Source organism: Gigantopelta aegis, chromosome 6 (assembly GCF_016097555.1).
Source record: "Gigantopelta aegis isolate Gae_Host chromosome 6, Gae_host_genome, whole genome shotgun sequence".
NCBI lineage: Eukaryota > Metazoa > Mollusca > Gastropoda > Neomphalida > Peltospiridae > Gigantopelta > Gigantopelta aegis.
In genome coordinates this window covers 58,481,546-58,503,949 of record NC_054704.1, presented here as the reverse complement: position 1 = coordinate 58,503,949, position 22,404 = coordinate 58,481,546, and the positions used below count along the sequence as shown (strand labels likewise).

The window sequence follows — 22,404 nt, the reverse complement described above, 5'->3', positions numbered from 1 at the left end:
CAGGTAATACTTTGTTAGACCATTAAATAGGTCAGTGGTCTGTGACAATATGCCTTTTAAGTCATTTTAAGGTTGGTGCTGAATTTAAACGGCCAATTTCATGTTTGTATTATGGGTAGATTATATGGAATACATGTTCCCTACTGGGCCCAATTTTTTTTTTGTATCTTAAATTCAAGGGTCATAACTGAAAACTTGATAAATCACCTTGAAAGTTACACTTGATCTGTAACAGAACATAATAAAGCTATATACAAAATTTCAGTTGAATATGCTGAAGCAGTAGCCAAAAAAACTAAGGAATTTCTTTTTTTCATATCTTCCAAGTTCATGAACCATAATTCCAACAAATATGAGTAAATCACTACAAAATTAAAACTTGATCTGAACAGAATGTGATAAAGCTATACACACAATTTCAGCTCAATATCTTTGTCACAACCATATTTTATTGTATAAATGTTAATGGGGTGTAGATAATTGTGTATATTATGTATTTACTTGCAGTGTTTGTATGGTCCCTTTTCATATGCAGAGTCAAATACTGTAGCACTTGTAATGGTTTGGTCTGCATGGGCAAAGCTTGCTGCAGACTGTTCTATTTTGGTTGTCACTATGTTAAAAGTGCTGTTCAGTTATTACCAGAGTAGAACCTGTAGTGTGGCATACTGTGCACAAGCGGGGATGTGTGTGTGGACACCTGGTAACTTGGTGTGGAAGGGTTTGCCATGAACAACGGGTGAGTACGGTTTTGGTTATTTATAGTGTTGTATTATATACGTGGAGTTGCATTATGTTGTAAGTATTTTGTTTTACTTGTAAATTAAGGAAACTAGTGAAATTTCTTACAGTATTATATTTTGTATAAATTAAAGTGACAAGTGCTAATTACCAATATAGGTTATTATGTGTTTAGTGGTTATTAGCCTATATCGGACATTTAACGCAGTTTGATAGTTCATTGTATATATTTGTTTACTAGTAATAGTGCAACTTATTGGTAATCTGGAATTGTTATGAAATGCAATGTGTTGTAAATATGCAACCAATGGATATAGTCATTGTTACTGGAAATGTATTATTTATATACGGAAACCAGTATGTACGTCATTATGGATGATCGTGTCAAATGTAAACCTTGAATTGTTAACTTGTTTTATTTATCAGGTCGTTTTTTGGTTCTAAGCTGGTAATATGGTTCTGAGGGTTGCCAGCAGCATTTGTGTCGCCGTTTGAGTCAATGAGATGGATGGTCGTATTGATGGTGGAACGCCAAAGTGGTGTTAACCTTGGTGATGGTTGCAAGGACTGATCGACCTTTTTGGAGACCGTAACCCTGTTCATGACTACGACCTTGACTTGTGGATTTCAAGTATCTAGAGTTTGAAAATACTCTGTGGTCTGGTGTCTGGTGTGAACTGAGGAGTTCAAGTATATGAAGTTTGAAAAGACTGTGGTCTGGAGTTTAGTGTGATAAACTGTACTGTATTCAGCATTTACCAGTGTTTGAATAGGACTATATCTAACTATAATTACTGAACTATCATAACTATATTTCTATAAAATCTAAGCTTAGAGAAGTCTGTAGTTTTGGTGAAATATATATATTGAAATGGTTTGTTTATTTGTTGTTATTTCTGTTGGGAGATTGTGAAATTGGGGGACCTCAGTCATGTAGCCGTTACATTTTCGTGGCAATCTTGAGGCATTGCAAAAAAAGTCAAATTGATCTGTAACAGTAGGCCTACATGATAAAGCTATATACAAAATTTCAGATCAATATCTCAAGGCATTGTGCAAAAAAACCTATCCGTAAATCTATAAGTGGGACAAATGGTCAGCTGGAGATAAAACATAATTCTCTCCAGTTGGACTAACAAGGTTATAGACTAATTTCAAATGCCGGCTGTCAATTGAACTATCATCAAAAATCCTGAGCCAAGGGTACATAGAACCTCCAATGTCTGCCAGGTATCTGGTAATCATTCAACCAGGGCATTGGAGTCGTATACTTGGAAGATGAATATATGTATATATATATCAAGGGTGGAGAAAAGCGTCTTGGACCAATTCTTGATTTCCAAGACCAATTTTTTTTTTTTTAAACGTTTGTTTGCCTGTTCCACTTACGTCATTCTTGTTGATGCCAAGCACCTGTCCGTTTCTATTATTGGAACAAATTCCTATCTGTTTATTGGCACTGTCTTTGCACATGTTTATTTATCTATGTTAATCAATAGATGTGCATTTTGGTTCTCAAAAGAATTGAACCGGTCCCAAATTTAATAAAAATTGGTCATTTGCTGGCTTCAGGATTTAGTTTTTCCATCATAGAAATGGTGAATATACTATTTGTGCCACTTTTCAAATGGATCTTCCCAGACATTGTTATTTTGTATACGAAATGCACCATAGGTGCAAGTCAAGATTTTTAGCAAGTTTTATAAATCAGTGTACCTAATTTTTATATAACCCAACTTAAAAAGTAATTTGAGAGTACTGCTGAAGCAGTACATGTCCCTACCTGACCCAAAATTTTCTCTTAATTTCAAGAGAAACTGCAAAACAAAAGACTAAAAAAAATTCATATCTCTCAAGTTCAAGGGCCAAAACTGTCAAAATGGGTAAATCACCATGAAAGTCAAACTTGATTTGTAACTGTACATGATAAAGCTATACACAAAATTTCAGCTCAATATATCAAGGCATTCTTAAAAACCCCATCTAGAAAACTATATGTAGGACGGACGGACAGACAGAAGGATGGTGATGGACTCAGACAGACATATAAAAAACTGTAAGCTTGGGTAACTCCAAAGATTTGTGATCAAGGTATATTGATTTTTGGGGGCATGTCAGTCACTAATTAATTGTACTATGGTACATAAAATGGCAGAATCATACAAGGTATGTCTGACATTTTACATATAATTTATTCTGATTTCAAATGCTTTGAAATGTTAGGCAAAAGTGAATGATGGCATGCAACTCATAGTTTTATTGCTGCATGTGTACTGGAAACAAAAGAGTTTAGTACAAGTACTCTTTTTGTTCTGTCAATATACTCTTTGAAAATTTCATTTTCTGAAATTTTAAAATTTACTGTTATAATTACAAAAATCTACATTTGCACATAATAGGATATTTCCAGAAACCAAATAACCATTACTGAGATCACGGTTTTATTTACATATTATATACACATGCATATATACATATTATTTATTGAATAATCAACTGTTATAATATCAATTAACACATTGTAAAATGCTGGCCTGCAGAAAAGTTATTTCCCGATATTTGACTTACTAAAACAAGTCTAAATTATCACAGGATATGATATGCCAGTAAAATAAAGAAATACTCGTTAAGAGAGAGTTTGGAATATGTTTAATCTGTTTGGTATCTGACATATGGTCATTTTGATCAAGACAAGAAATCTGCTACTGCCACAGGCAGCTCCTATTGACAAGCAGGAATGGATATTTTATATGCACTTTCCTATAGACAGGACAGTATTTTATAGGTGTAAATAAACTTGCAATTTTAGGATACAATAAAATTCCCTGAGGTTTGTTTTTAAAAAATGCCTACATTTCTTGCTTTCAATGCAATTTGCAACTATTGTTTGGATCTTCCACAAATTGGAATTATAATTATTCATTCACAATTTCATTAATAATTACATAATTACTTGGCTGAACAGATTTTTGACAGATAATGATGATGATGAAGATAAATGAATCAGACAGTCAAGAATCTGGATTTTGTGTACTTAAATTTCTTAGGATTAATGCCATAAGCTTTTAGTCTCTCATCAGATATCTCAAATGATTTGGGCTTTTTCTTCTTTTTCTTTTTCTTGTGCACCGTCTTTGGATCAGTTTTTTCAACCAGGTCTTTTGCAGTTTCAACATGAGCATTTCTTTCACTGGTCACATTTGTACCAGTCTCAGATTTCAACTCTTTAGCTTTGGAACAGCATTCTACATTGACTAATTGCTCACTTATTTCTGAATTATTTACAACTTTTTCTCGTTTTCTTTTTCTGGCTTTTGCTTTCTTTAACGGCTCAGTCTGTTTTAAGTTTAACAAAGAGTTGTTATTGTTTTGTGATTTTGTTTCTTCATTCATTTTCCCATCTCTGTTCGTAATATTATATTTTTTTCTTTGCTTTTTCTTTACTCTCATTTCTTCTGTATTTCGTTGTGGTGTTTTTGTTTGTTTGATTTCGAATTCCAACAGAGTATCATTACTAGTTACAGTCTGCATTTTATCTTCATGGCTAGCAGCAATAACTGGATTATTCACAGAAAGATCTGAAACATATTTATTTTTATTTTTCTTGTTCCATTTCTGCTTTTTACTTGTTGGTTCTCCATCTGTACTTGTACTTTGCTTTGGTTCACTAAAAATAGAAATAATTCAAGGATTACATTCTTTGATGCATTATTTTATTATGACTAATTGCCCAACAGATATTCAAACGTTAATTTATTAAAAGTTATATTTGTGCAATCCACAAACTGAGTTATAAACTGCTCCAGAATAAAACAATTAAACCCAGAATATTTAAATATTACATATTAAAAAATATTTTATCTCTTGTGATCTCCAAGAAATTTAGTCATAACCAAATTTTAATTAATAATGTTAAAAATGTTATTTTAATGCAATTTATCACTTTACAAAGAACTTCACAATTAAAGAAATATTATGACAAACCTTTTCTCTCGAAGACTAGGAAGAATATTTGTCTTCTTTACCAGGTTTTGTGCTTTCTTCTGGTATATTTTTACGTCCCTCATCTCTTCCTCTTCACTTCTGTAAGTGCATGTTTCAAAAAACATTTTAATAACGATGTAGAATTTCTTTTTACCATTATTTACATATTGAACACCATACCAGTCAGATTTCTAAAAAGTATGTGACAAGAACAATTCATAATTTAACATCAACATTTTATTATGAATTTTAAGTATTTCTGGGATGACCTAGTTACATGTATGGTATGTAACATACCACCATTCTAAGTTGTACTTGCATGCATGGTTTGATTTGGGCTAGCTCTGGGTGAGCAAAATATTTCACCAAATTGTCTGTTAAACTTGAAAAATTGCAGAAATCAACAGGTGTTTTTTTAAAATGTCAATTATTACATGAAATTTTTTCGCCAAAGTGAAATAAAATTCATGAACTGCTTTCAAAATTTGCAATTTGCAAATTTGGCGAGTGCCAAAGCTAGCCCTGTTTGATGATCTTATATAAATTCATAAGAAAGATATGCTTTGGAAAGTGGGCCCATATTTTCGAAGCCATCTTAGCCACCATATGTCGTAATTCCATTGTAAGTGACTGCGGCAAATGTAGCGTATTTTCGAAAATACATCGTACATCCAACAACAGGTTCTTACCTGTCGTAGACTAGAAACTAATATGGCGTCTTACTTCTTATTTCATGATAATGACGAAGATATAGCTCCCCAGTTTTGTAAACTTGAAGTATTTTGCAGTCAAAACTTTAAAACATTGTATTGCAACCATGACCTTTGATTGTTACGCTACCTATTTCAGAAAATTTACCAATCGATATAATGGGGCCTGATCGGGGTTGTTGAAGAAGGCACATGTGTGAAATGTGATATGCACCTAAATAATGTATCAGAAAGCCCAAATAAAAGAAATATTACTGAAGTTAACCCAATTGAAAAAATTTCACTATTTACAGTAATAAAAAATAGACATGAAACTTTTCCAAAATTAATATTTGAAATATCTTACTGGTACATGCAAAATGTAAAGATTTTTTATTTTTATAAATAAAATATTATTTTATTAAATAATATTTATACTGCATTATTAAGATAGTAAAATATGTTGTGTGACAACCTTAGGGCCATTCAAATATTACCTAACACGTGAGGGAGTGAGTGGATGTATGTACAAACATTATGTAAGGTTACATGGGATGAGTGTACTGAACAACATTATGTAACACACTTTTTCATTACTAAAATATTTTGCTTGTTTTTTAATGTGTTTTTCACCTTCTCATAAACATTGTCATGGCAACAGTGTTTAACATAGGTAGTTATAGCTATAGTTCTTCCCACAGGGAACAACTTTTTCATACTATGAAATTTACTATAAATTATTTATTTCTAAGTGATTGTTTTCTAAACTGCACCCAAAAATAGTGAAAAAAGAATTTTATCCAAAACACTTTTACTTTTCTTGGCAAGTAAAACCAAACTGAAATTATTTTTAAAAAAACATTTTTGTAGGAGGATGGGACAAACTATAGATCGAGTTGAAATACATGCATATCTGCGGCATTAGCGTAGCCATGATTTTATACTGCTCCAACCCCACCCCCAATATGGTTCAAAAATATACCATTGCTCCAACAACACCCCCCCCCCCCCCCCCCCCCAATATGAAATCCTGGCTATGAAGGGCGCAGATATGTATGTCTTGTATATGCAGGTAACCCATATTTGGGGGTGGGTGGGGGGCACACTATGTAGGTATGTATGTATGATTTTATAAAATTTAATAATTTAAAAAAAAGGTTTGATTGGGAAGGGGGTGGCATGATCCTGTGCCCCCCGCCCCATATATCACTGATCAGCACTTTTCCAAATCGCAAAACAAACCAAATCTTGTTTGGAAATGGAGGTTGTCTCCCAGCTTTAAATAATTAAAAAAAATTGTGGGGTGTATGGTTTAGTGTTACAGGGGTGTCTAATTTTGACACAAATATTTGAACTGTATCCATTTTCCTTCTTGGATTTGTGATTTTTTTTGTTGTTAAAGTATAAAATTAAAGTTTGTTTTGTTTAACGACACCAACAGTGCACATTGATTTATTAATCATTGGATGTCAAACATTTGGTAATTTCGACATATAGTTTTAATGAGAAAACCTGCTACATTTTTCCATTAGTAGCAAGGAATATTTTATATGCACCACCCATAGACAGAATAACACATACCATGGCCAGTCGTGGTGCACTGCCTGGGACGAGAAATAGCTTAATGGACCCACCAATGGGGATCGATCTCACACCAACGGCACATAAAGCTAGGGCTTTACCACTCAACAAAAATATTCATAATCAAATAATTTTAAAAGTTGATTTATGTGTATATATAGTACTTTTATTCTGGGACTACTGTAGCCTACTCACTGTTATCCAGCCAAAAGAAGAGAAAAGAATGCTGGACTTCTTCCTCACACCCAATATTAAAATGTCCACTTCTATGGAAGATTAGTTCCCTTAGTCTTTGTCGGTGGTTCAGATGCTTGCATAGTATCTGGAAAGTCAGCTGTACCGAGATGACGTTTAGAGGGAATTTCCTTGAAGGAGTCACCGAGAAATACCCCATCTTTTCTATCTCCATTTAATGAGAGGTTCCCATTTTTGTTTAAGAAAAATACCTTAAATCATGACACACTAAAAGAACTTTACGATACATTCGAAAATCTGTCGTATCTTAAATCTACAACATTTGTATTTTGCTCTTAACTAGCTACGATATATCATAGCTAAGATGGCTTTGAAAATACAGGCCCTGGTCTATAAAAATTAAGAAGGGGTCACACAAACTAACAACAGTGAAATGAACTTTGTAGTGTACATAACATCACACCATCCAAAATATCAGCTACCTGCTACTGATAAACCCAACAACAATTTCTGTTTAATTTAAGTGTATTGATAAACATACCTGTACTGGCTCATCTTTTTCACAGAGACCCATGAATTCAGTTCACGATCTGGACACTTGAGAACCTGAAAAACAAAATCAATAACATTGAAAATTTACCTTATGGTTTTAAACAGAGACTGATATTTATTACATTAAAACATCGTCCTCCCTTAAGTCATGATAGATATATGACTTATCAAAACATTTACATAAATGGCTTGTATCAACATTTTTATCACTCCACACCCGAAAATACATGTATCTATTAGTTTAAAATCTGAACTGAAAAGATAATAAATGTAACTAAAGCTATCATTTGAATAATTCATGTAAAATTATATTTACGGTAAGTATTAGAGGAGCAATACAGACTATCGTAACTTTACACATATAGCCTGCTGCACCAGATAAGCTGCATAAGGTAATAAATGGTTATTGTGTAAAAAAGATGATCAGATAGCCAGCTCCGACACATAGCCCACATTAGCTTGAGTGGTTAACGCCTGATGAGAAAAACACCAGCCTTTGATTTGCTATGACTGAATTAGTATCATTAGTACAGTCTTTCCATAAAGTCCGATGAGTGGAAAGCAACGAAAACAAAAACATAATACAGTAGAATTTAAAGTTGTAGTTTATGCTGAAGAGCATAGAAATAGAGAGGCGTGTTCTTGAAGTAGATGAAAAGTGTGTAAGACAGTGGTGAGTAAATAAATCGTTATTATCCAAACAATCCAGAGCAAAATGAGCGAGATGGTTTGGTACAAAATTGGAAGAAGTATTGAAAAGGGTTCAAAGTCTATGTGAAAATGGGTGGTCTGTATCAACTGTCCTTGTAAGACTAAAAGTCCAAACCCTATCAGCACAAATGAAAATTTATAATTTTAAGGGTGGGCCATCCTGGGTGTATAGATTGATGAAACGTAACAATCTGTCTGTTAGAAATCGTACAACTGTTGGCCAGGCTCTACTCAACGATTGGGAGGAGAAAATTTCCAGTTTTCACGATTTTATTTGCCGTTTTAAGGCAAATAACAAGTTGGCTCCAAATTTGATTGGAAATATGGATGCCCCTCCTAATAGAACAGTAGATACAGTCAGTAGTCATAACAATTTTACTGTTGTATTGTCTTGTATGGCTGATGGTAAAAAACTCTGCCCAATGGTTGATAGTTTCAAGGGATAAATTTCCCCACGATGTTGTTGTTCGATGTAATAAAGAAGGTTGGATGAATGAAGATGAAATGTTTGTATGCAAAACATGGCCCGGATAATTTTTTAATAAAGCCCAGTCCCTACTGGTTATGGATAGCATGACGGCACACAAACAGGAGAGCATTAAAAATTATATAAAAACTCTGAACACTGACATTGCCATTATCCCAGGTGGGCTTACGAAAAAAACTCCAGCCACTTGACTTGACTGTTAATCATGTGTTTAATGTGAAAGTGCGTGAAAATGGAAGAGCTGGATGAGCGAGGGCATGCATACATACCCAAAAACCCGGCACATGCATAGAGAAACTTATGGCAAGTTGTAAACTGGGTCGTCACAGCATGGAACGCAGTAGACAACTGTATCATCGTAAAGGCGTGTCAGAAGGCAGACATAATTGAATCTGATGTCCCAGTAGGCAGGCCGTATAATTTCAAATTTCATGTGAAATTTTTTTTCGGTTCCGTGCCTTGTGATCATGGGAACCCATCGGAAATTGTTTTTTAGGTTCCGTGAAAAGAAGTCATGGGAACCCATTTTTAATACTACTGATTTAAATTATTGCAAAAATCTGTGCAAAGAGACACGTGTTCAAACTCAATATAAAGTTGAGATTTTGACAGCTAAATAAAAATAATAGTTTAGCTCTACATCATTTCCTCCCATAATGAAAGCACAGGAAATAGTGGAGCCTATTCAACTGCAACCTTCAGTACTCAAGCACATGCGTGACATCGACAAAAGTCAACTTCAGTGACAGTAGTCACTACAAAATTACATTTGAATTTAAATACTATTTCTTGACCCCTATGTTTAAGAGACACACTACAAATAATTAGTGCCAGTGATTTTGGTTCAAATGTGTAATGCGTTTGATTTGAGCGTGTGTTGGAACTCTGATTCGGATTTACCTGAACCAGAAGACTGAGAACTTCAGTTCTCAATCAACAATCCGAATCAGGTTTCGTATTTGTGTCAAACACACTCTTCAGTAGTGTGATATCAGAAACATAATTTAAAAATAAAATTATATATATATTCTGTCAAAAAAGAAACACAGGCAATATTCATGGAATTATCTCTTTAATACAAAGTGGTATAATTTCGTTATTTATGATCGTATCAGTCAAATTTGACATGAGTATGTGACAATGTTCTTGCTATGGCCTGACGGCAGTGGAGGCGTTTTCGTCACCAAAAAGTGTCGCACGAGGGTGCTGAAATCAGTACCTTGTGTGGCCACCAGCAGCAGCAATCACTGCCGGACATCTCCTTGGCATAGACTGAATGAGTCTCTGAATTCTGGCATGTGGAATCCTAGCCCATTCTTCCTGCAGTGCATGTGACAGTCGGGGAAGCGTCTGAGGCTCCGGGTCACGTCTGTTCAGCTCGTCCCAGATGTTCATTGTCCCATTGTTACACATGCCATATGCGGCCTGGCATTGTCTTGCTGAAAGAGTTCTCTCTGTTGATCTGGTGATCTTGATGGCCATGGCAGCACATTAATGTTCTCATTCTGTAGGAAATCCATTGTTACACGTGCCGTATGCGGCCTGGCATTGTCCTGCTGAAAGAGTTCTCACTGTCAATCCAAAATGGGAAGCATGTGACAGCAAATTGTTTTATCCCGGTAGCGTACAGCTGTCAGATTGCCTTGTACGAACACAAGTTCACTTCTGCCGGTGTATGAGATGGCTCCCCACGTCATGACACTCTTTCCACTGAATCTGTCAACTTGGGCGACGCAGTTGTTGGCAAAATGTTCATTGTGGCATCTGTAAACACGTTGTCGTCCATCACGTCGCTGTACAAGAAAACGTGTCTCGTCGCTGAACCATACTCGTCGCCAGTTTCCCAAGTTCCACCCCTGTACATTCGTGCACCAGCGAACACGTAAATGTTGATGTTGACATCGCAAAGCCAAGGCAAGTCATCACCTGTTGATTCAACGAACATCTCGATGTGCAATCCAGAATCCGACAGCAACCTCAGCGACGAAGTCTGTGCAGCAACAACAGGACCTAGATGATGAAAACCTTCAACATCTTCAGTGGAGACATCCCTCAAATAGTAGTTTGCAAAGATGGAATCCATAGCCCAGAAACAACCAGTGATAATGTGGTGAATGGGTGTGTGTGATGCAGTGCAGGGACATTGTGGCAGCCAAGGCACGTAACTCATGCGGGTTAGTAGCTGAAGGATCAGGTAAACCTTCCTTCTGATAAGCACACAGGATAGTAGATCGAATCCAAGTGGAAATGGTATTCTTTGTAATATCCTTCAAGTGACTCTGGTTACATGAGAGGAAAAGTCTCTTGCAACATTGGCGAAAAGATCTAGTTCTCTCAATATAGTGGTACAGGGCTCGTACAGAACACAGAGCTAAGTACTCAACATCCGCTGGACCCACAATGTAGGAGAGGCTTGGACCACATACGAACAGGGCACTTGATCTGGCAGCTGATTCTTCGCTACACAGTTCATAAGCAACCCCAAGGTAACGGAACTGCGATCTCAGTGAAACCGAACCAAAGCAACATCTAGAACATGGATCTCTGAAAGACGAGCAGCCGTGGCAAACCCCAGCAAGAAGACCGTCTTCCGTGTCAAAACGTCTAAGGAAGCCGAAGCTATAGGCTCATATGGTGCTGTAGACAAGGCTCTTAGAACTAGATTAAAGTCCCATTTCGGTGGTCGAAAATGCTGGACTTGATCTTCAAGCTTGAATCCCTTGATCATCGCATGAATCTCAGGGATAGCAGACAACGTCGTTCCTGTAGCAGGATCACGGACAGTGGCAATCACCGAAAGGTAGCCCACAATAGTCGACCCCTTGAGCTGCAAAGAAGTTCTAAGGTACATCAAAACATCAGCCAGTCTCTGCACTGGAATAGTCTGCAGTTTGATCTTCTGCCTAACACACCATCGGTGGAAACACAGTTACCGAACATTGTAAGCCGCAGTTGTAGATGAATGGTCAGCTTTCAAGATGGCTGGCATGGTCTGGGAAGAAAAACCTTTCTTTTTCAAACCCTTGGAGATAATGTCCACTCATGCAGTTGGAATTAGCACGGTTGTGGATGGTATAACCTCGATGTGGGATGCAGCAACAGATGATCCCAATCTGGCAGAGGAAGAGGATATGGATATGCAAGCCTGATGAGATCCAGAAACCACACTCTGGTTGGCCACATCAGTGCGATTAGCAGGAGCTGACAGTGAAACTGTTGGAATCTCTGCAGCATTCTGGGAAGTAAGATTGGTGGTGGAAATGCATAAGCGTCCATCTGATCCCAGCTGATGGCCAAGGCGTCGAGATCTATGGCATCTGGATCTGGTACAGGAGACACACAGATCCGCAACTGGTGGTTGAAACGTGTCGCAAAGAGGATGATGTTTGGTGTCCACAGGCTGTTGCACACCCATTGAAAGGCCTCGGGATGTAGCATCCATTCCGTCGATTGAGGTGCCGATGGACAAGACACGGAGTCTGCGAGCACATTGGATACCCCTGGAATGTATCAAGTATGGAGGTGCAGAGGAATCCTGTCGACTAGCTCATAAAGGTGATACGTCAGTTGAAGGAGACTGAAGACCACCGTCCAGAGTTGTTGAGTGTTGAAATGAGCTCCCCAACATTCCAGTGATGCATCGATAACAGATGGAGAGTTGCTCGAAACAGCCTCAAAAAGACACTGACTAAGACGTTCGACGGAATCAGCTACCAATGGAGACTGGACCGGAGGTCGTTGGGAAGGCTGAGCAACAATCTGTCAAATGTAGACGTCCATGAATATCATAGCAGGAGCTGACGGCAAGAGACCCAACATGCTTTGCCAAAAGTTGAATGTTATAGGTTTTGCCAGGACTGTGAATATCGCAGAATGAATCTGGTCTCATCTGACGGAGGGAACCTGTACTAGTCCCATGTCCATACACAGCAGGGCTCAAATGAACTGACGACTTGGTAATAGTTGCAAACAACAATCCAATGAAGACATGGCAAGAACTAAGTATGGAGTCAACATGAACTGCTAATGTCATCATGCTATGGCACTTCATGAGACAGTAGTGCAGTGATGCAGGAACCGGGACATCGGAGCAGTGGTCCTGCTAAACAGTCAAGAGCCACCGATGGCAGAGAGGGCCGCTAAGCAATATTCCCGATATAAGTGGATGTGAAACAACGCAAACACTAAACGACTGGTATCCACGGCAGTCACACCACCCGATGCAAGGCAATCTTCTCACCATCACACATAAACGCTGGCGGTAACAACAGTGAATGTCAGTGGGTCGATAATCGGCAATAGTCCGAAGTAAAACGGTCGTGGTAAAACCTCCAAACCGTGTGATGGCAACTAGATAACTTCCGGAGCCAGTGGAAGTAGTGACTGACTTGCAGCACCAACGGATGTAGTGATCAACCTGCCGATTTTCTCATTTGTAACTTCATCGAGCAACAGACGGACCAATGCACGGGGTCCCAACACAGATGACCGGTCCAGCCGACTGTCTTCAGCACGAAACCGGAATGCTTGTAACTTTGAACCGATGACATCATGCGAAACCCCCATGATGACTTCCCACAATTGGCTGTGTGACGAAGACCGTGTAGCGAGGTTTACCGCAACACACTGAGTTGTTATGGTAACCTATACGGAAGCTGTAACTGAAAACTGCAGCTGGAAGCGCATCCCGAGCAAAGCAACCCGAACAGAAGGTGTGAAGTAAGGTATCGTCCTCCCACCTCAACAGCGACAGCGGCGAACAGACGATCAACAGTGTATCTGGAAAAACTGGCCATCACAGAAAATCAGCTGTCAGGTAAAGTGTCGGGGCCGCTCATAGACAAAGGACTGTACCGGGATTCGTCATCCGCTCAGGAATCTAGCGCAGACATATCGATCTCAGTGGAATCTGTCAAACAGCGTGAAGGTTGAAAGGAAGCTGGAAGCACTGTGTTGTCATGGAAGACCGACCTGTGGAAGACCGTGGAGAGAGGCTACCTGTGGGGAACCCATAAAATCTGGCTGGAAGCACAGTGTCGTCATGGAAGACCATGGAGAGCGGCTACTCGTGGTGAACCGGACTGTGGATGGTCCTGTCAGAACCCATAACATCTGACCGGAAGCTCTGTATCGCCATGAAAGACTGATCAGCGGAAGACCGTGGTGAGCGGCTACCCGTGACGAACTAGACAGTGGATGGTCCCGTCAGAACCAAGAAAATCTGGCTGGCTGAATCAACGCCGTCTGTCGGAATGGCCCATGGGGATCGGCTGCGTTCTGTACTATGATGAGTTGAGATGAGTCTATCACGAGACAAGTGAAATGATTGTTGAGTGGAAGTCGCTGTAGACCTGATACTCGGGTGCACCGTCGGTGCCATTCATTGGATTCACTGCAGCTACAGATTAGGTCAACCGAAGTGACCGTAGCCAAAGTTCCAGGAACCGTGGCAGCATTGATAGCCGGTCGTAGAAATACTACTAACTTACTTTGCACGTAAATCTACGTCTGTTTTGTTTTGCAGCTCATTTAGCAGAAATTTGACAATCAAACCCGATTATTAATAAATCAATGTGCTCTAGTACGGTCGTTAAATAAAACAAACTTATAACTTTTAAACGAAAGAACGAATAAACTAGATAAAGTTTGGAAACCACCGTTTCCGGTATACCAACACATGGTTGTACTGTACCAAATAAAATCCTATAGGCGACAATGTTAACCTATATAGTTAAAAACACTATATGATGGGTAAATTCCCTATATTTGCTTTGGGAGTGTGTGTGTGGTGGTGGTGGTGGGGGGGGGGGGGGGGGGTAGGCACTGATGAATCATATATATCAGATTTTGTTACAATGGTAAACATTAATGTGATAAAAAAAAGTCTCACAAGTGGGAGGGGGGCACGTACCACCCCGGCCCCCTTCCAATTGACAAGTCGATATGCACTTTAAAAAAAATAAAAAAAATATGGGGATTTCAATTCGTGTTTTCCAACAAAGTGGTAGAAAAAAGGGTCTGTATAAAAAAATGTCATGTCCACCCCTTGGATCCGCAACTAAACTTTCCCAACGTCATGAACAAGTTTATTATTTGTGTAGACAAAATGCAAGATGACGGGGCAAGGCAAGTATTGCACCCCTAACCAGTGGACTGTTAGCACTCCCCCGAGTCTCTTCCACCACTCCAGAACTGCCCTGGTAGCCCCGCCCACGCTACGCCACTGTTCAGGTGTATTTTGGCTGAGGTTTTTTTTTTTTTTTTTTTTTTTGTCTAGACAACTTTCACCCCTATCAAAATAATAGTCAGTTGAGCAGGCAGTCATTTGTGTATGGATATATCTTTTATTTCTAAATTGTAGAGAAAATATGATGTTGAATTTGAAAAAGATGAAAGTAAAACATTGTACAGTGCGTCTAATATAAGTTTTAAAATAATACTTTTGATAGCAGGGGTGGATCTAGACATTTGTAAAGGGGAGAGGGGTGTGACAGAATTGTAAAAGGAGCAGGTTGAGTTTGTGCAAGGCAAATGAGCCGAGGTCTGAAAGGGATCTACATATATTCGTAATGAAGACGAGAAGAGAGGCGTTTTCAGGACAGTTTATTACACCCCCATGTCCAGACCACGGTACGTCCCTGCGTTTAATGGGAGCTGGTACAAGAAATAGGTACTGGGGAAAAAATATTGTCTGGGTTTTTGCTGCATACATTTGCATATATCATCTTAATTGAACGCTATTAGCTTATTTGAAAAATAAAAATTTGTAAAATGGGTGGATTAAAAAAAATTGCTTTTGTTTAACAACACATTGATTTATTATTCATCGGCTATTCGATGTCAAACATTTGGTAATTTTGGCAAGTAGTTGTTAGAGGAAACCCGCTACATTTTTTTCCTAATGCAGCAAGGGATCTTTTATATCCGCTTTCCCACAGACAGGAAAGCACATATCATGGCCTTTGACCAGCTGTGATGCACTGGTTGGAACCAGAAAAAACCCAAATCAGTTGAATGGATCCACTGAGGTGGTTCGACCATGTGACGCTGGTACCTCAAGCGAACACTCAACCGACTGAGCTAAATCCCGCCCTGAGTGGTTCAAATGACACAGGTAACAAAACTGGTTATCACTGGATTAATAAAGGGAGTTAACTTGTTAAACACTTTACAAAAATCAAAAGTGTTACCAGTTTATGAATTATCAAAGTGGATGTAGCAATTTACGTGTGCGACTAGTTGTGGTCGAGGGCACTCTTAGATTTACATCTAACTTTACTCGTAACTTACGTTTACACTTCTTTGTGAAATGCTCTTCCGTCGTAGATTTATGTTTAAGTGCAAAACGTAACTTACGATGTTTAGTGAAATTGGCTCCTGCTCTTTAACAGTAAAACTAATATGAGTAATTGTTGTTATCCAGATTCTAAGATCTTCTTTTAACTCTGGCAAAAATCTGTCTGCATCCCCAACAAAAATGGGAGCCCGTACACTTATGCCACTTCATTTTTTCATTTTGGGCCCTGTCGCTTAGGCCCTTGGAGAGGGGTGGTCAGAATTGGTTTATGTGTGGCACAAAATGTAGTTGGAACTGATGAAGACATTTCTGAGAAGTCAAAAACGTGAAATGTTTATGCATGACACACGGTAGTCCGAGAAAATTTGCACCCTACCGCAATAGATCACTCGAGATGTCACACAAGTGAATGTTGAAAACATTATTATCGGAATCATGAATTTAAATTTGTGCAACTTCTTCTGACATGTTTATAGAGGAAGTAAAAGAAGAAGAAATCACTGGCAGTTGGTCCTGCGAAGTATTGTATCTGGGTCAACCAGTGATAATAAAGGTCAACTACACTTTGAAGTTTTTGCAACTTTTCTTTGATATTTTTATCAACAATGTAGCATCGTTTTATGATTTGTGATTATTACATCCTGAATACATTTTATTTGCATGAAATTATTTGTTTAACGATTTTTGAGACAAAAACAATGTTTCGGGTTGTTGCTTACACAACGGAGCGTCTGCCCTGCTAAAGCACATAGTAATTTTTAATTTTTTAAAATTTATTTATCACCATATTTTTAAAATAAAAAATGCAATTAATTACTCTAAATCTATTGCAAACCATTATCCTGCGGTAATTTTCACATATTACATAGGTTCATACCTAACACACAATTGTTGTTGTTTTTTTTGGGGGGTGGGTGTTGCGTAACACGATAAAGGACCATGTCAATGTTCTAAAAAACGGTCAATAACTGTTGCGTGGAAAACAAATTGGACTTTGCGGTGAGGATGTGTACATCCCCAACGCACCCACATCCATTAGTACATGCCTGATGTACTAATCATAAGAGTACAGGATCCTGTTTTGTTTTGTACAAAAATACCCGAAACTGAAAAACAACATTTATTAATTTTAGCGTTACAGCCAACCAGTTATATATAATATAGGGTTTCAAACGAAGCACTACACATTTTTACAACTAATATTATGGGAGAAATGATGGAAATATTAGTACACGATGAAAAGGTTTCAGACCAGCTCATTTTGCCCGAATATCTGTTGTTTTTGCTCGAATTTTAGTTTTTGGTACTAATATATTTATAAAAACACAATAGATCCAACACAACTGCAGTTTACCTCATGATGATTATTTTATCTTTATAACATTTGTAGATGCCTGTACAGGGAGTGGGTTGACCGTCCCCCCTCCCGGTCCCTGCTCGAGCAGATTTAAAAAATAAAAAAACATTAAAAAAACATTCAATACATGTTCCAGTGAAGAATGATTGAAATCCTCTATAAACTTCACTCTCCAGACACCCCCACCTAAAATCCCAGCATACACTTCTTTTTCTTTCTTTTTTAAATGGTCAACCACCATACAAAAAATAAAATTACAAAACATTCACTGCTTATATACGCTAACTTATTCATAAAAGCCATGCACGGCGCTCTCGCCCCCCCCCCCCCCCCCCCCCCCCATCCCCATCCCCACAAAATCCTTGGATCCGTAAGTGGTACATGCTTTAGTGTACTTCAATAATAAAACAAAAAACCTGTGCCGCCACATGATTGTGTGTGACACGCAACGAGAATGTTTTGTGATTGGTTATTGAAAATAATGTAGGTCACGGTATTCACCAGACTAGTTCAGCAGATATTTGTAACCCATCGTTTGTAATTCATTAAAAAAAAAGAGACTAAAAAAATATATATATATAATAATAATTATTATTATTATATATCCACTCAGTACTTATTAAAGGAGGGGACAATTAAGGCCTGGTATGCATATTCAACTAAATATAATGCACATTATTGCTTAATATCAACAAGTATAATTGTATAGTTAATTAATAAAACGGTTAAATGTGACGGCTATTATATATAACGGGCGCAGCCATTTTGTACCATCCCAGTGAATACGCCCTCTGGCGAGCTGGTGGTTATGTAATACCTAAGGTGTCACGTCAGGAATTAGTCTTCGAACTGAAGAAACAAAACATACCTGATTTTTGCGGATGCATCGCAATGTTCTGTAATAATATCCATCCCAGTAACACAGCAACGTGTATATGTGGTTTATTTTTCAATACAAAATATCTACCATTGTCAAAGTGTTGAAATAACTATATTATGTTTTGTACATAAATTAACCCACGTACTGAAATAATAATCGGAATGTGTTCTTGGTTAATTGGTATTTTCTTTCCGTGGCCTGTACCTGTGGATCCTGATTGGCAGGTGTATATTTAGATGGTCCCCAGACACTGTGTCTAGACACACTAAAAAGACATGCCTCTTTTATTAAGATCACAGGGTATAAAAGTATAAAATAAAAGTATTACTTGAACATTTTTGTTTTAGAGAGTTATTCAATGCTAAATTTGCCCTGTTACTGCAGAATGACTCACATACCTCTTCTACTGACAGTCCAAAGTCATTGGACAGAGATTTCCTGTACTTGAAGCGACACGGAAGACCATCAATGATATCCTCATAATCCAATTTGTAATACTCATCAAAATACTCTTCAAACGTCTTGTCCTCTGTAAAACATTTAACACTTCTAACAAACCAAAGACTGCTGTATGTAGAATTTATCCCATATAACAGTGTTAAAACAGAGCTAATAAAAATAGTTGTATTAATTTCATTTTCATTAACAGATGTAAGCAAATTGCTTGAAAGTTTCTTATAGGAACTTTCATCCCGTCGTTTAGTTTGCAACATCTTTTTTATCAATGAAAATTTGAACTCTGCAATATCTATTTCAATTAATTTACCACATCTAAACAAAAGTGCACTGTGAAGTTGTATTTTGCTTTTTGTATATTCCATGTTTTCTTAAAAAAAATTAATCTAAATACAGTTATCTGAATAATCCAGAAAAATATAATGCTGCACTAGTGTGAATTGGCACGAGTCTGTGGTTATGTAGCTCAATGTTTTTGGTGTTGTTAGAGATTTTAATGCCAAAAAGAAGTACCATTCAATCAATCAGATTTTTATAGAAACTACAGACAGAAAGAACATGCTATTATTTCATATTAGATTATACAGTGTATAATCATTCAAAAGACCATAGATTCTCCTTTAAATGTTCTAAATGTGTTAATGTGAACCATTGCTGAAACACATGAACAGTGAGAAATTATCTGCATACTTGGATCAAAAACTGGTTTCTTCTTCACCAATGCCTGGTAGAACTTGGAATGCTTCCGTTTCTTTCCAGGTCGCAGATCTTCACCTGGATTATAGTCTGCATCCATCTGCATATAATAATTTCTTTTTATTTAACTTTTATTTCCACATTACCTTGTGCATTAAAATGAAAATTAATTTCAAAGTATATGTATTAGAATATATGGAAACATAATCATGTCAATTCCTCCAACTTGTATCGCTGAGTGCTTTACTCCCAAACTGTCGAACTATATATGATCGAGATTGCAGCTTTAAAATTAAAGAGAATTTTAGTTAAATCTTCAATGTGCCTTGTTGTAGAATAACTGTATGTGGTAAAGATTAACGACTTCCCAACTGTAACATTATCATATGCTCTCACTATCTCAGAAGCAAAAAAAAAAAAAGGTTAAAATTAACTGAAAATAACCAGCATATTACATGATCAACTTGTACATGTAAACTAACAGGTATCTTGACTTACAACAAAGTCTGGATCATCGACACAAGGACCCTCATTATTTTCCGAGTATTTCTCATCTTCTCCTTCAACCCCCTGCCAGGCATCCCAGTTTTCTAAAATGCAGACAATCACAATCAATGACATGTTATTCAATGTATTTCTCATTGAAACAAGTATTGTTTCAACCAGGATCATATTAATTATATCAGTGAACATAATAATTGTAAATGGTTAAATTATAGCAGTATTCAATAAATCTGTCTAGATTAACTTTATTGTTCTCAATTTATATAACTAAAAAGAGTACCGGTGAGGTACATGATATGCCCGTCAGGAGTTTGATGGAAAACCATATGATGTTCAGACTATAAACAAATTATTTGACTTATTTGTATCACAGAGACCTAGTAATTGTATGTGACACACCACCATCCCAAGTTATTCCTACATGTGAGGTTTGATGGCCCTGTATGCATCTGTATGCAAGATATGGTCCAGACAAGGATTTACTGTTATGTGCAGTAGACCATGAAAAGTAGGTCACAGTGACCTAGTAATAGTGTGCAACACACTGCCATCTCATGTTGTTCCTACATGTAAGGTTTGATGATCCTGTATGCATCTGTATGTAAGATATGGTCTGGACAAGAAAAAGTTAACAGACGGACATACGGAAGGAAGGAAGGACGGACGGATGCTATACCATAATACAACCAGTCACAGACGGGTGTATAAAAAAGAAATGAACTTATCTTGTCTTAAGTTTGGATGTTTTTCTGATTTGATCCAGCAACAGGCTAATGTCCAACAGAACTATTCATTTGTCGACCGAGTCACGTAAAATCAGCGACCGTTATCATATCATGATCTTCTCATTGAAACTGCATTGGATCTACACATTCCCTTCTTTAGGTGCATGAAAAATGAGTTCTTATTTACTTCCTTCTGGGAAGAAACACATGAAATTTACATATAGGGAACAAAGGACAATATTTTAAGAAACATTTATGACTGATATACTATTAAAAAGTACACTCGTCTCGATGCTAGTTGATGTAGTAACACTGACCTATGTCCAGGCCAAGCTTCTCGTCACTGGGAAATGAAAGTTTCTCTTCTTCTCCTGCTTCATCATAGTACTTGGAACCAAAGTGTTTCTGTAATAATGTCCAAAGTTCCAGTTTAAAATCTCTAGACTATCAACACAGATATATACAGATTAATGTGTCGTGATTTACAAACAATGCATCATTGAATACTTTATAAACAATGCATAATCACAATCACTGCTTCACTTGTTTTAAATCCCAAGCACAACTCATTTGAAAAGTGGTTCACTGCTTATTTTTTTTTAATGTTTTAGCTGATTTTCTACACAGTTTTATAGCTGATGATGGATTGGAGTATACATACAATATAGTAAAGTAAAGTAAAGTTTGTTTTATTTAACTACGCCACTAGAGAACATTGATTTTTTATCTTATCATCGGCTATTGGACGTCAAACATATGGTCATTCTAACAGAGGAAACCCGCTGTCGCCACATATGCTACTCTTTTACAACAGGCAGCAAGGAATCACAGGCAGGATAGCACAAACCATGGCCTTTGTTGAACCAGTTATGGATCATTGGTCGGTGCAAGTGATTTACACCTACCCATTGAGCCTTCTGGAGCACTCAGGGTTTGGAGTCGGTATCTGGATTAAAAATCCCATGCCTCGACTGGGATCCGAACCCAGTACCTACCAGCCTGTAGATCGATGGCCTAACCACGACACCACCGAGGCCGGTCTACAATGTAGTAAGTACTTTCACTATTACAAGCAAATCTGTAACACATACCCTCAATGTCAACTACCAACTAATGTCAACTACCAATAAACTTCATTTCTAGATCAGCTGCCAAAAGAATGGTAGCATATATAATACTTACAGTACAATGGGATAACACATACACTCATGGCACAAAAGTCTGCGCATGTTAATTATGTTACATTACGTCTTGAAACAAGTGTTGGAGTATGTTTGTAAACAAACAGTGTTAATTAATTCATAAAACAATTGTAAAACAACACATCTTGATTGTGAATATATGTATGAAACTGGTAGATAACAATGTGATTTAAAAAACCTCTGAATTAATGCACTAAAAGTATACTTTTGTATCACCTGTCAACATGTGTCTGTCACCGCTGTAATGATCAACCTTGCATATCTCACGGCTCTTGAATTTTTATAAAAATCCACTAGCCATAGAACAGTGATTTTAAAAATTTACTCACCACCCTTACAAATTCACT

The 22,404-nt window shown here is 37.4% G+C and overlaps 1 protein-coding gene across 1 annotated transcript in view; it reads right to left on the bottom strand.

The window, feature by feature from the left end:
• Window positions 1–3,168: 3,168 nt before the first annotated feature.
• Window positions 3,169–22,404, bottom strand: part of LOC121375751 (protein KRI1 homolog) — a 43,730-nt gene continuing 24,494 nt past the window's right edge. Inside the window, exons 12-18 of the mRNA XM_041503366.1 lie at window positions 21,173–21,260; window positions 20,125–20,216; window positions 19,621–19,726; window positions 18,873–19,003; window positions 7,732–7,796; window positions 4,726–4,824; window positions 3,169–4,408 (exon numbers count right to left, since the gene is read on the bottom strand). Coding sequence (XP_041359300.1) covers window positions 3,745–4,408; window positions 4,726–4,824; window positions 7,732–7,796; window positions 18,873–19,003; window positions 19,621–19,726; window positions 20,125–20,216; window positions 21,173–21,260 — 1,245 coding nt within the window. The 3' untranslated portion in view covers window positions 3,169–3,744. The remainder of the gene's footprint in view (window positions 4,409–4,725; window positions 4,825–7,731; window positions 7,797–18,872; window positions 19,004–19,620; window positions 19,727–20,124; window positions 20,217–21,172; window positions 21,261–22,404) is intronic.